Source organism: Podarcis liolepis (genome assembly GCF_965112155.1).
Source record: "Podarcis liolepis genome assembly, chromosome: 4".
NCBI classification, from domain to species: Eukaryota; Metazoa; Chordata; class Lepidosauria; order Squamata; family Lacertidae; genus Podarcis; species Podarcis liolepis.
In genome coordinates this window covers 89,198,932-89,213,497 of record NC_139558.1, presented here as the reverse complement: position 1 = coordinate 89,213,497, position 14,566 = coordinate 89,198,932, and the positions used below count along the sequence as shown (strand labels likewise).

The 14,566-nt window shown below is 47.6% G+C and overlaps 1 protein-coding gene and 1 long non-coding RNA gene across 7 annotated transcripts in view; one reads left to right on the top strand and one right to left on the bottom strand.

The window, feature by feature from the left end:
• Positions 1-4,400: 4,400 nt before the first annotated feature.
• Positions 4,401-6,366, bottom strand: LOC310705485. Its single transcript, XR_014525331.1, has 2 exons — positions 6,227-6,366; positions 4,401-5,673 (listed from the first exon to the last, which is right to left on the bottom strand). It is a non-coding gene; the product is annotated as an uncharacterized lncRNA (long non-coding RNA).
• Positions 6,367-6,458: 92 nt separating this feature from the next.
• The window catches only part of PIWIL4 (piwi like RNA-mediated gene silencing 4), a 45,402-nt gene continuing 37,294 nt past the window's right edge, over positions 6,459-14,566 (top strand). The window contains exon 1 of one of the 6 annotated variants that reach the window (XM_083499363.1): positions 6,459-6,568. In XM_083499363.1, the coding sequence (XP_083355489.1) occupies positions 6,497-6,568 (72 nt within the window). In that variant the 5' untranslated portion in view covers positions 6,459-6,496. Of the gene's footprint in view, positions 6,569-13,999; positions 14,281-14,566 lie in introns of those variants that run through there. The other 5 variants (XM_083499368.1, XM_083499366.1, XM_083499364.1 and 2 more) reach the window with 5 other exon arrangements.

Below are 14,566 nucleotides of genomic sequence, written 5' to 3'. Positions count from 1 at the left end.
CACCTTCTCACTATATAGAAGGATCTGGCAACTTCTGTTTCAGTGTATCTGAAGAAGTGTGCATGCACATGAAAGCTCATACCAAGAACTAACTTAGTTGGTCGTTAAGGTGCTACTGGAAGGAATTTTTTTATTTTGACTATGGCAGACCAACACGGCTACCTATCTGTAACTGGAACCTTCTGACAGTAAGAGCTGTTTGACAGCGGAGCGATCTCCCTCAGGAGGTTGTGGATGCTCCGTTCTTGAAGGTTCTTAGGCAGAGGTTGTATGGCTGTCCGTCAGGGATGCTTTACCTGACATTCCTGCATTGCAGGAGGTTGGACTAGATGACCCTTGGGGTCCCTTCCAGCTTTACAGTTCTGATTCTAACAATTGGGTGCGTGCCCTGGAGTTCACAATTTTTCCTTTGCGGCTGCACTTGCACTGTTCCACACCTGCCGCCCTGGAAACACCTGCATTCTGCCTTTCGTTTTGGAATCAGTAATTTGGAGTGAGATAAGACTGTTAATTACCTACCCGGATTTACACATTACGATCTGGGTAATGTACTTTAATGTTTGCTTTCTGAGCAAACATGGGGCAGTAAAGGGGCAGTAAAGTAAATCAAACGGGGAAAAGTTTGTTCTAACCTCGAATACTTTCCCTAGCAAATTCGATAGGCAGCCGAGTCATAGCTTACGTGGCACCAGAAAAACTAAGACTGGTGCGTGCATGAGGCAGGGTGAAGCAATTTGCTTCAGGTGGCAGGTCCGACTCTCCTCCCCCTTGTATCTGCCCTGTTGCCCCACTGCCTTTGCCCAGATCACTGCAGCCCACAGTGCCCCTGCCTTCACTGCTAATACTGCACTTGTGATGCTGTCACTGCATTATGGCAGTTGCAGTGAGGGAGCCGGTGTCAGCGCAGACTGATAGCAGGGGCAGGAAAGGGGCCCGAATCAAGGGTGGGGCATGGCATTTTCCCTACAGCAGCAAAACATCACGGGGGCCCCCCTGAGAAAAAGCCATGCCACCAGGCAGTAGATGCAAATTAGAAATCCGAAGTCCTTCATTCTCTGCTTTTAGCAGAAGATTTTGCATGGAATCCATGGAAAAAAGCTTCCACAGACTCCCACTGAAGCCTTTCAACAAAAAAACGGGTTCTAAAGTGTTTTGCTCCCCCCACTTCTCCAAATGGTGACAGGTTCAGGAGTGCCAGCTTGGCACTGTGACTGTGGCTGCCCAGGGTTGGTGCATGGCCCTGGTGCTGAAATCTGTGGGTGCCCATCTCCTTCATGGGGAATTTTGTGGGTGCTCGGGCACCCAGGGCGTTGCCACCTGTGGACAGCTTCCAAGGGTTGGTTTTATTTGAAAACTGAAGGATTATTGGCGTTTTCCAATATTTGCATTTCTTTGCAAAACAGGTTGCACGTGGCTGGGATCACTGGATTAAATGGGAACAGGGAACAGGATCTGACCAGCTGCTTCCCTCCCTGCAGGCCACCCACCTGCCAGTCTCCTGACATTACAATGATGCCAGCTGACTCAACGTCATAGAACTGAGAGCACACCTTAAGGATGTTCTCGTTGTTCCTTTGCAGCCGTGGCTTGAACTCAAGCCAGGCTGTGCCTCCAAATTCAAGCCACCTCTGCAAAGAAAGAATTCCTTCTTCTTTCTTTCAACTTCAACTACGCCCCAGTAGCAACCTCTACTTTCTCTCACCCAAGTCAAGAGAGTGACTATGTGTCCTACTTGACAGTACCTGTTTGAAAGGCACTTAGAGGAGTCTTCTATTTGAAGTGATGCCTGGACCAAGTTGAGTTTAAGAAATTCCAAGGAGGGGGAGTCAAGGGCCCTGGTGTTTTCCATCTGCAGAGTGTATGGCAGACCATGACAGATTAGTGTCAGGAGTGTGTGCAGGAGCCAGGCCCTGTGACCAGTAGGGCTTCGCAGGACTGGAGCCTTCCTAAGTTTGTTCTGGAGAGGCAAGGCGCGGCCGCACAGGTGAGGCCGCTTGGTAGGGGTAACTGTGCCCCTGAAGGACCAGGTGCGCAGCCTGGGAGTCATTTTGGACTCACAGCTGTCCATGGAGGCGCAGGTTAACTCTGTGTCCAGGGCAACTGTCTACCAGCCCCACCTGGTACGCAGGCTAAGACCCTACCTGCCCGCGAACTGTCTCGCCAGAGTGGTGCATGCTATAGTTATCTCACGCTTGGACTACTGCAATGCGCTCTACGTGGGGCTACCTTTGAAGGTGACCCGGAAACTGCAATTAATCCAGAATGTGGCAGCTAGACTGGTGACTGGGAGTGGCCGCTGGGACCACATAACACCAGTTCTGAGAGATCTACATTGGCTCCCAGTACGTTTCCAAGCACGATTCAAAGTGTTGGTGCTGACCTTTAAAGCCCTAAACGGCCTCGGTCCTGTATACCTGAAGGAGCGTCTCCACCCCCATCGTTCAGCCCGGACACTGAGATCCAGCGCCAAGGGCCTTCTGGCGGTTCCCTCATTGCGAGAAGTGAGGCTACAGGGAACCTGACAGAGGACCTTCTTGGTAGTGGCGCCCGCCCTGTGGTACGCCCTCCCATCAGATGTCAAAGAGATAAATAATTACCTGACATTCAGAAGACATCTTAAGGCAGCCCTGTTCAGGGAAGTTTTTAATATGTAACGCTGTACTGTTTTTAACACTGATTAAGAGCCGCCCAGAGTGGCTGGGGAAACTCAGCCAGATGGGCGGGGTATAAATAATAAATTATTATTATATTATTATAGTAGCTCACTGCACGTGGTGGCTAGAGCCAGGAAGGGATATAAGGTCAGCATTTCCTTTCAGCTCTTTGCCACAGCAACACGTTTTCTGCCTTGCTGCGTTTGGCTTCTTGCTTCCTGACCCTCGGACCTCAGCTTCTTGACTCCTTGCTTCTCGACCCTCGGACCTGTGATTCCCTGCTTCCTGACTCTCGTTCCTGCTCCCACCCCACCATCTTGCCCCTGGTCCCGACGTCCTCAGCCGGGACTTTGATCGCCCGTAGACCGGACCGTGACAATTGGGCTCTGCCTGAGAATTTCCCTGTAAGACACTCCTGTACAACGCAACCCCTAGACTTTGGCGTTAACCCGTGTGTAATAGGTTTCCTGATGTGAGCTGTTCCCTTCAAATAAGGATTTTCCTTAGCTAAGAATTAAACAAATTTTTTTTTTTAAAAAAAAATGGATGTCTGAAACCATGCTGACTGGATTACCTTTCTTTGCTGGCAAAATATTAACATTATAGAATAAGATTAGGATTACAAGATTATGTGGCATCATGATATAGGTATTATTTTTGAAAAATAGCATGGGTTCTAGAAATGATTATGGATTATCAGATTTCTAGCACACAGTTTTTTTGAGGCAAGAAAACTCTGAATGCAACACCAGCAACTTGCCCTTGTATCTTTTTCTTACACTGCAATATATTATATTTCTAATTTCTGTCTCGGATTGAAATAATTGCACTAGTGCCCCATGCCCCCCCACTCCATTGACTCTTGTGGGGTTGGCAAACACACACACACCCGCCAGAACAGTGGAGGGGTGGAAGAGAGTTGAGTTTTCTGTGTAATATTTGTCCTTTCTGCAAATATATTTCAAAATGCGCCTTTTAGCACTGCATAATAAGTCAACAGGAGAAAGCAAATATCTTATATCTCATGAGTATAGGGTATAGGGCAGTATAATAATAATAATAATAATAATAATAATAATAATAATAATAATAATAATAGACACTTCATAAATAGATGGTTAAGCTTTTCTAGTGCATCATTCAGCTGAATAACCAATATTCCACTGGAAGTGTTTTGTAAAGAATGCTATAGAAAATTTAAACCCACAGGCTAACTGCATTCGTGCTGATTTACCTGTATCGATTCCTCTAGCTGTGTTCTCCAAAGTATCTCTTGCTAAGAGAGTTGTCTCAACTGCCAAGAGATATCAGATTTCCATCTGATTAAGTGTTTGATGCCAACAATTTGAATGTGTTTATAATTATCTTTCAAATACACCCTGTGAGCTGCAGAATCACCGGTCCCCTTCCTTGGCTGCAAGAAATGCATCCATTCTAACAATCATGGGTAGACTTCAGGCTTCCGGGATCAACTTGGTTCTTGCATATAAACCTGATATCCACTGACCACAACCAGTGAGGTGCAGAAAGTGGTTATGGGATGGGCACCATGTTGATGAACCAAGGGGCTGATTGGGTATAAGGCAGCATCCTACATTTTGTGCATAAGGGCCCAGTCTTAATCCTCAGCATTGCCAGCTGAAATGATCTCAGACAAAAAGGGCCCAGGAAGACTACCTTGTAAATATGTGGGGCAGGGAAGAAGGAAGGAAGGATGGGGGGGGGGGAGAGACACACACATTTCCCCCTCTTTGGGATTTTTTATTGAGGGCAGCAGTGAGATTCAATTCCGTGTCTTTGTGGTTCATCATAGCTCACACTCTGAACCCCTACATTTGACTGGGGTTCTTTCCTCTTAAAAATCCGCATCCTTACTAGACCTAACGGTGATGTTTAAGCTAAAAGGAAGTTTTTCAAACACTGAGGATCCTTAAAAGTTTATGGTGGGCTGCTGGATTCTCTGTGACAAAAATCAGTTGTGACTTTTTTGACAGCTACGTAGGTGAGGCACAGGACAACAGGCAACTCCAATAGACAGGATGAAGCTAAACCAGATTTCCCTTCTCTGCCTCCAGCTGGCCCTGACCCAACTTCTCCAGAGCCTCCTTCACCTGAACCTCTTCCCTCTTCTGATAACTGTCATTTCTCCCTCAGCCACCATATTCTTTCGTGACATCACAGGCAGCCCACAGCCAATAGCATCAGCACAACCTCCCGTGACCTGACGATTTTGGAGGCACCTCCACAGGGGTTTGCTTATTTCTTATTTATTTCTCACCCAGCACACCTTTCCTGTGTAACGATACCAAGTCAGGTGTGTGATAGCCCATTAGGTGACTTTGAATAAAAAGATAGAATAGCTACTGCAGGTGGATGTGTTTAGAAAGGCGTTTCTTCAAATGAAATATAAGCTGCCTTGCTTAAGCCCTGCAGTTCTCTTCACTGCTTTCATGGGTGGCCTTGAGGAAACCTCACTGGCTTCAGACATCCATGGGACCACGAATGGGACAGCTACCATATGGCAGCAGCATCCAGGCACTTCTACCGACTTCTGCCTAGGGACTTTATATGCTAACTTTCAGCCTTCCAGCTTCCATCTAATCATGAACATTTCCACACATCCCACCCCATTCGCTCACATACATGTACCATTTCACCCTGACCATTTTTGAGACCTCCCATTCCCACACACAAGCGTACGCCAGCCAGCAGCCACGATGAACACTGGCAGATACAATCGGTCATAATTTACTCTCCATTCGTTTATGTCTGCGTCCTGCTTCAGTCCACAAGTATCCACCGGCTTCTGTTGACTGGCCTCCGAAGGTGAGTTTCAACCAGCTGACATCCACAAACACCAGCCTTGAAACATCTGCCAGCTTCCAAATGCAAGCTCCACCAGCTTTCACCCGCCAACCCCTGACAGTTTCAATTAGGTCCGTCACTATAGACTTCAGCCAGCTTCGGACCACGGATATCGGTAGACTTCAAGCCGCAATCCCACTCAGCAAACTTGCCCCTATAAATAAAGCAGAGATGAAATCGGTACAAGTCAATTCCATGTCTGGGAAAGCTTGCTGCAATAAAAGCACATTTTTAGCAGGTGTCTTTATAAGTGTAGGCAGGCACTCTCTGTGGCAAGTCCTAAATTGTGGAATTCCCTTCCCACAGAGATGTGTCTGTTACCTTCATTACATAGGTCCTGGCATATGCTGAAGATCTACCTCTTTATCCTGGCAGGGTATAAATAATAAAATTATTATTATTATTTGACACCTCAGATATTTTAGGACCCACCCTATTCTACCAACTGTAATTAGTTTTAATATTGTATTTTAAAATTGCTCTATTCTTCCTCTTTCGTCGTCTTTCTTTTAATTTCTAGGATCTCTACATCAAACTTTCACTTTCCAGCTTTGTTTTTTTTGGTGGGAATTAAGACTCTAGTTCCCATTTGCAGAGCTTTGAGGAAGAGAGCCCTGGGTTGCAGGACCCGTTAATTAGTTCCCTCCTATAAAAACTCTGTGTTTAAAGTTTAAAGAACAAATTACTTTTACTTAAGTGTGCTGTACTTGCAGTTGCAGATTAAATATACAATGCCGGTGGGTGTTTTCTTAAAATTGTTAATACATCTTACACAGATTAAATTGTTAAGCCTCCCTGAGGCAGACAGCAGCACAACAGTTAAGACTCTTCAACTAACTGCCATAACTGCCACAGCGTGTATGACATCAGAGTTCTACAGCTCTTGCAATTCATGCACTTTTAACGTATGCATTTTGGATGCTAACATCCAAGTTTTCAGTCGTGGCAGGGGTGCCATAGAATCATTGTTTTTCTGCATGTTCTGTCTCTTTTTCCTTTTGTTTTATTTCCCCCTTCCCTTCTTGGGCTGGCGCTTTAATGCCAATTATGTAGCGTGGATATTGCAAATGAAGCTTGCAAAATAATCCTGGGAACTGTAGTTTGCTAAGGCTGCTGAGAGTTGTTAGGAGACTCACCTCTTCCCCTCACAGAGCTACTACGATTCCCAGAGTTCCCTGGGAAGAGGGACTAATTGTTAAACCACTCTGGAACTCTGTGAGGAGAATAGGGGTCTCCTAACAACTCTCTGCACCCTTAGCAAACTACAGTTCCCATAACTGGGGGGGAAGCCATGACAGTGGTATGATACTGCTTTAAATGTGAAGCTGCATCCAGTCTCATTGGATATTCTGTGCAAAGTGAGTTAGGTTGGCGGGCCCTCTGCCGATTTGGGGGCCTGGCAAATGCCCAACCTCGCCACCCTCTGGAGCAAACCCTGATGCTAGATCAGGGGTCAGCAAACTTTTTCAGCAGGAGGCCGGTCCACTGTCCCTCAGACCTTGTGGGCGGCCAGACTATATTTTCAAAAAATATATATGAATGAATTCCTATGCCCCACAAATAACCCAGAGATGCATTTTAAATAAAAGGACACACTCTACTCATGTAAAAACACGCTGATTCCTGGACTGTCCATGGGCCAGATTGAGAAGGCTATTGGGCCGGATTCGGCCCCCGGGCCTTAGTTTGCCTACCCATGTGCTCATAGGCGCCGACTCCATGGGGCCTGAGGGGGCTCGAGCCCCCTCAAAAATTCGTTTGGGGGGGCTCAGCCCCCCCAATAATCTCGGGCGGCGGTGGGCGCATCCGCGGCTTTTATAGGGCGCCCGGCGCGCACCAGCTCGATAACGGGCACCGGCGCGGCGGGGGGCGCCGGGCCGGGGGAGGGGGGCGGCCGGCCTGTCTCCTTGGCAACCCCATTGAGCAGCGCCGGCTCCCCCGGGAGGGCCATCCCCCCGCGCCGCCGATCGCCAACACCGCCGACGCTGTGGCTGCCCGAGCCCGAGCCTGAGCCGAAGCCCGAGCCTGAGCCGAAGCCCGAACCCGAGCCCGTCAGTCAGTCAGGAAGGAAGGAAGGAAGGAGAAATGGGGAGGGAGACGAGGGAGGAAAATTGCGCGCAGGGTGAAGAAAGGAGAAGGGCGAACGAGACGAGCTTCCAACCCAAAAAAGGGCTGGAAGACTGGGAGGATGAAGGATTGGGAAAGAAAGCGACGCCTTCCCCGCCCGCGACGTCGCCCGCTTGTCATTGGCAGCGCAGCGGGCGCCCAGAGGGGCTGGGCACCGGCGCAGGGCCGCTCCGCAGCCACGGAGGACAGCTGCGCGGCTAGCAAGGTGCGCCGCGTAGAGCGCGGCCCTTGTGTGGCCCGGTGGCCAGGCAAGCTCGGGCGGGGACCCCCATGCGAATCTAAGACGGGAGAAGAGGGCAGAGCAAAGGGGGTCCCTTCCCCAACCTCCGGCTCTGAGACTTCCCTGCGCCCCAGAAAAGCGAAAGGATTTTCTCTTCTTCTTTTTTTATAAATATTTTATTAAGTTTTCAAATACAAAGTTAGAAACATACACTGAAGAAAAAAGTAAAAGAACAAGAAAAAGAAAAAAAGAAAAAGAAGAAAAGAAAACCAACCATTCAACACATTTTTTATATAACTAACTGGACTTCCTCGCATCTCCCTTACCCTGCATTCTTTATAATAAAGATATCAGCAAATTATTACCTTGTTTCGTACCTTATTTTGTACTTTTCAAATACTATACCTCTAAATTTAACATACTTTTCATCAGTTACTTATATCTTAAATTAAACATAGTATTACCTTAGATTTTGACCTTTTCTTACTTAAAATATAATTTCCTGTTTCCCAAATCTAATTGCTGAAGCTATAGTTTCCGAATTGTGTAAATTTTTAACATTCATACAACTTATATTGTTTTTGTAAATAGTCCTTAAATTTTTTCCAGTCCTCTTCCGTTGTTTCTTCTCCCAAATCTCGGATTCTGCCAGTCATTTCAGCCAGTTCCATGTAGTCCATCAATTGCGTCTGCCACTCTTCCAGTGTGGGCAAATCTTGTGTCTTCCAATATTTTGCGATAAGTATTCTTGCTGCTGTAGTTGCATACATAAAGAAAGTTCTATCCTTCTTTAACACTTTCTGGCCAACAATGCCCAAGAGGAAGGCCTCTGGTTTCTTGGGAAAGGTATACTTAAATACCTTTTTTAACTCATTATAGATCATTTCCCAGAAGGCCTTCACTTTTGGACAAGTCCACCAGAGGTGAAAGAATGTCCCTTCAGCCTCCTTACATTTCCAACATTTATTATCAGACAGGTGATATATTTTTGCAAGCTTGACTGGGGTCATGTACCACCTATAAATCATTTCCATAATATTTTCCTTCAAGGCATTACATGCCGTGAATTTCATTCCGGTGGTCCATAACCTTTCCCAGTCCTCAAACATGATGTTATACCCAATATCCTGAGCCCATTTTATCATGGCTGATTTGACTGTCTCATCCTGAGTGATTTTCTCTTCAACCTGCCCTCCATCCTCTTGCAGAAAACTCTTTGCCTGCCCTGCCCGTATCTCGTTTTTGCTTTTTAATTCCACACACGCACCCTTCGGACTTCGTGGCAATCGGGCGCGCGGGTGCGTTTCCTAAGAGAGTGAGGACCCCCGCCTCCTCCCCACCTGCTCCCTCGCCAGCCAGCCGCGCGCCCTAGCCGGAGAGCCCCGGCCGTCCCCGTCGCGCAATCGGCTGGATCTCCCTTCAGCAGGCCGTGCTCACAACTCGGCCCAGGGACCCCCAGCAGTGGATCTCCGGCTCAGCTGAAGAATCTGGCAACAAGCCCCCTCCTCCCCAATCGCTCCGCCGAAATACGCTCCAAAACCCCCCAGATAGGCCGCCGGCCGCCAAGTCTAGTGGCGCCCTGAGCGAGGGTCTCTCCCCAACACCGCCACCTCGAACTGCATTCTCCCGGCTACCCGAGCGAACCAGCGGCAGGACCCCGGTATGGGCCCCCCCAATATTTTTTATAAGTCGGCGCCCCTGCATGTGCTAGGTAAACATTTTGGCCTTCAATCTGAGCATTGCTGACAGCCTTGAGTCCCTCAGCCAGAGGAGACCTGGAAGGTCTAAGTATCTTTGGTGGTGAAAGTATCTGGCCGAAAATGAGTTTCATAGTTAGGTGGGGATTTAAACCTTGATCTCTACGATTCAAGTCCTATCTTATCTGCTACCTCATGCTCCAATGCATTCCACCTGCCAGAGACCTCCAACAAAAATAGCACAAAAAGGCACCTGCCAGAGACCCCCAACAAAAAAGTTCCTGTGAACCAAGTACCTCCTGAATATTATCAGCACCCAGGCGCAGTAAAGCGATAGTACAGTCCGTATAGTTAAAGCTATGGTTTTCCCAGTAATGATGTATGGAAGTGAGAGCTGGACCATAAAGAAGGCTGATTGCCGAAGAATTGATGCTTTTGAATTAAGGTGCTGGAGGAGACTCTTGAGGGTCCCATGGACTGCAAGAAGATCAAACCTATCTTCTGAAGAAAATCAGCCCTGAGTGCTCACTGGAAGGACAGATCATGAAGCTGAGGCTCCAATACTTTGGCCACCTCATGAGAAGAGAAGACTCCCTGGAAAAGACGCTGATGTTGGGAAAGATGGAGGGCACAAGGAGAAGGGGACGACAGAGGACGAGATGGTTGGACAGTGTTCTCGAAGCTACCAGCATGAGTTTGACCAAACTGCGGGAGGCAGTGGAGGACAGGAGGGCCTGGCGTGCTCTGGTCCATGGGGTCACGAAGAGTCGGACATGACTAAACGACTAAACAACAACAACAATCAGGCTGAGTATTGTGCCCTCTGACTGCTGGAGCGATGTGCCACATTATCTTCACCTTGGGAAGATATTCTCCACGTGTCGCTTTCAGAGGGATGTTCTTGGGTGCTAGCCAATATTCCAGAATCAGGCCTGATGGCATTTCAGTTCATTTGTTCCTCTGTAATCCTCACAAATCACACCCACGCGATCTGTTGTGCCCATCTGCTGCCTGCTGGAGTGATCAAGAATAGTCAGATAAATCCACTACATTATAACAGATGCGATAGGAAAATACAAATGAAGCAAAAGAGTGGATGCTTTGTGTTTGAGCTGAATGTGGAAAGTGAATCTCAACTGCACAGTGCCACTGTTTCAATGAATCATGTATCATCTGTCTGTCTGTCTATCTGCCTATATGGGGTGATATCTAAACTGCAAGCTGCAAACCATAGGAGAGAGTGCAGTTACAGCTTGTGGTTAGCCCAAGGGTCGGCCCAAGACATTCTGGCACCCAAGGCGAACCACAAAATCTACACACCCACCCACCAGGGAAGAAGTGGGTGAGTGAAGATTTGCACTGAAAACAAGGGAGCTCAGTATTGTGCATCAATAAAATGACCCGGGAGGAGGAATCAACCAGCTCTCAGCCTGCTCCAACTGGCCTCTGCAAAGGATCAGTGCCAGATTTACGTATAAGCTAAACAAGCTATAGCTTGGGGCCCACTCTCTTGGGGGCCCCCCAAAAAAATAAAGGGAAAAGAAAATGGATGTATATTTCCAAAATATAGGATAAGTTCAACAATTACTTTGATAAAAAAACATATTTTGTTATGTGCAAATGGCTTTAGATACCTATTAGGTACATAAATTACTATATAGCACAGGGGTCAGCAACCTTTTTTCAGCCGTGGGCCAGTCCACCGTCCCTCAGACCATGTGGTGGACCAGACTATATTTTTTGGGGGGGGGGAATGAGCATATTCCTATGCCCCACAAATAGCCCAGAGATGCATTTTAAATAAAAGCACACATTCTACTTTCTTCAGATGGTTTTATTTAGGTTTTATTGATTTAGTATGCTGTAAACCGCTTTGAGATTTTTCTTAAAAATATAAAGCGGTACAGAAATAAAATAAAATAAAAATAAAAATAAAAAAAATACTCATGCAAAAACACCAGGCAGGCCCCACAAATAACCCAGATGCATTTTAAATAAAAGGACACATTCTACTCATGTAAAAACATGCTGATTCCTGGACCGTCCACGGGCCGGATTGAAGTGATTGGGCTGCATCTGGTCCCCAGGCCTTAGGTTGCCTACCCCTGATATAGCATATGTTCAACACAAAAAACAGTGGCCATTTGTTGTTGGCAAAGGACAGCTAGACATATAAAGGGCCCCATTACCTTCAGTAGGTTGGGGCCTTATCAAACCTAAATCCTGCCCTGCAAAGGATGTGAATGAATTGTTATCACAACTGTTCCTGTTTATTTTATTGAGGTGTTTTCCAGTGGCTGCTTAAAAACACTCTTGCTTAGGCAAGCCTAACCAGACGCATGCAATACGGACATGTGTTTTAAGTTTATCATGGGTTTTAATTATTTTTTTGAATTTTCCAAATACTTTTCCAAATGCTTCAAGGGCTTTTAAAGTGCTTTTAAAAACAAAACAAAAATCAAGTCTTATATACATTTTATGGGGGGGAGCCTGCACACACAAAACCCAGATTTTATTTTTGTTTTATTTATTTAACTTCTATACCACTTTATATTTTTAAGAAAAATCTCAAAGTGGTTTACAGCATACTACAGTGGTGCCTCGCAAGACGAAATTAATTCGTTCCGCAAGTTTTTTCTTCTTGCGAGTTTTTCATCTTGCGATGCACGGTTTCCCATAGGAATGCATTGAAAATCAATTAATGCGTTCCTATGGAAACCCCCTTTCAGACCAGGTCCGGGGACAGTCTGTCCCCCGACCTCTTCTGAAGGCTGGGGGGGGGGGGAGACAAGGGCTTTTCTTCCCACCCCCAGCATTTTAAAAAACCCCGGGACAGCGGAGGACTTCTCCGCTGTCCGGGGCGATCTTAAAATGCTGGCGGGCGGCATTTTAAAATCGCCCGGGACAGCGAAGGACTTCTCCGCTGTCCGGGGCAATGTAAAAGCCCCTGGGAAGGCAGGCAGGGGGGACAAAGACTTTTGCTCCCCCCCCCCCGCATGCCTTCAAAAGCCGTCCGCGATAGCGGGAAGCGCTTCCCTGCTATCCCGGACTGCTTTTAAAATGGGGACAGAGGGGAAGCGCCGCTCTGTCCCCTCTTTTGAAGCAAGGGGCTGCGGGGAGAAGATAGCGCTGCGCTTCCCGCTGTCCCTGGACCTCTTTTGAAGCAAGGGGCGGTGGGGAGAAGTGATCTCCCCGCAGCCCCTTGCTTCAAAAGAGGTCCGGGGACAGTGGGAAGCGCTTCCCACTGTCCCCGGACCTGGGGCTGCGGGGAGAAGATCGCTTCTCCCCGCCGCCCCTTGCTTCAAAAGAGGTCCGGGGACAGCGGGGAAGACCCGCTGTCCCCGGAGCTTGCGGGACAAGCTTCATTTTGCGAAGCAAGCCCATAGGGAAATTCGTCTTGCGAGGCAACTCGAAAACGAAAAAACCTTTCGTTTTGCGAGTTTTTCGTCTCGCGAGGCGTTCGTCTTGCGGGGTACCACTGTAAATCAATAAAATCTAAATAAAACCATCCGAAGCAAGTCAAATACAGTCATACCTTGGGTTACAGACCTTAGCTGTCAACTTTTCCCTTTTCTTGCGAGGAATCCTATTTGGAATAAGGGAATTTCTCTTTAAAAAAGGCAAATGTTGACAGCTATGTTACAGACGCTTCAGGTTCCGTGTTTTCAGGTTGCGCACTGCGCCAAACCCGGAAGTACCGGAATGGGTTAATTCCAGGTTTCAGCGCTTGCACATGCACAGAGGTGCTAAACTGCGCTTTGCGCATAAGCGCCTAATCATGACCTGCGTGCGCACAGATGCGGCGCTGCAGGTTGCGAACGTGCCTCCCGCACGGATCACGTTCACAACCAGAGCGTCCACTGTATAAACAGTCAAAGCAATGTAATTAAAACTAAAATATTATCATAAAGATTTCAAAATAAAACATCACAAAGGAGGTTAACTACGGAATACATAAAGTTAACAAAAAAATCTTAAAACATTTCAAAAGAAAACATTGCTAAGTGAAGTCAAATATAAAATGCACATTTAAAACAGCATAATTAACAAGAGAATAAAAGATTATCATAAGCGTGACACGGTTTATGAACTGGATGTAACAGACGTAGATGAACTGGAGCAGAGCAAAAACTTATTTGCAAACCGTCCGGGATTTGCGCGCGTTACTCCCAGCGACGGCCTCGGGCAGAGGTGGAAAAACACAACGGGATTTTTGCGCGCACTTGTGCTCATTGCAAATTACCTTTTTATCACCCGAAGAAACCATCGGATTGCAAAATAAAATAAAATAAAATAAAATAAAATAAAATAAAATCTCCTACCCCACCCCCCCTGCATATCCTACCCACAATTTCCAGCCACGGAAAATTAAATTATTCGGAATATACGGTGCACGCTCGCTTCCTTCCCCTCCCCGCACCGCCCCCTGCCGGCAGAAACGACGAACTGCAACGGCGGGCGAGGAAGAGGAGCGGCGCGCCGAGGGCGTCAACGGCGGCGCGTGCGCGAGGACGCCGGCAGCAGAGCATCTCTGGCAGCGGTTGAGGGCTCGGCGTTGGCGGGTCGTTGGCGGCCGCGAGGCTTCGCGCCGAGGCACGTGCGCAGGGAGGGGAGCGGGGGTTGCGGGGCGAAGCAGCTCCGCTTTCAGTGCGAGGCGGGAAGGGAGGCGAGAGGAGGCTTTGAGCTCCCGCTGCCAAGTGTCATCCCCCCCCCAGGGGTCAGTACTGGTTTAAGCAAATAAGAAGAAGAAGAAGAATATACCCTCACGTATTTTATATTAGGGTGGTTGTGTTTTTTTTTTGGGGGGGGGGGGAAAGCCGTTCATTTAAGGAGCGTTGGGTGCGGCTGGCAAAGGGGCGATTTGAACCCGCGTCTCCTAAGCCGTTGCGTCGGCTTTCCCCCCCCAACCCTAATTCAGAGTCCCGCTGGCTCCAAGGCTCGGTTTCCCCAAATCTTGGCTTTTTTTCCTCCCCCCCCCCCGCCATAATCTTTGTTTTCAAGCA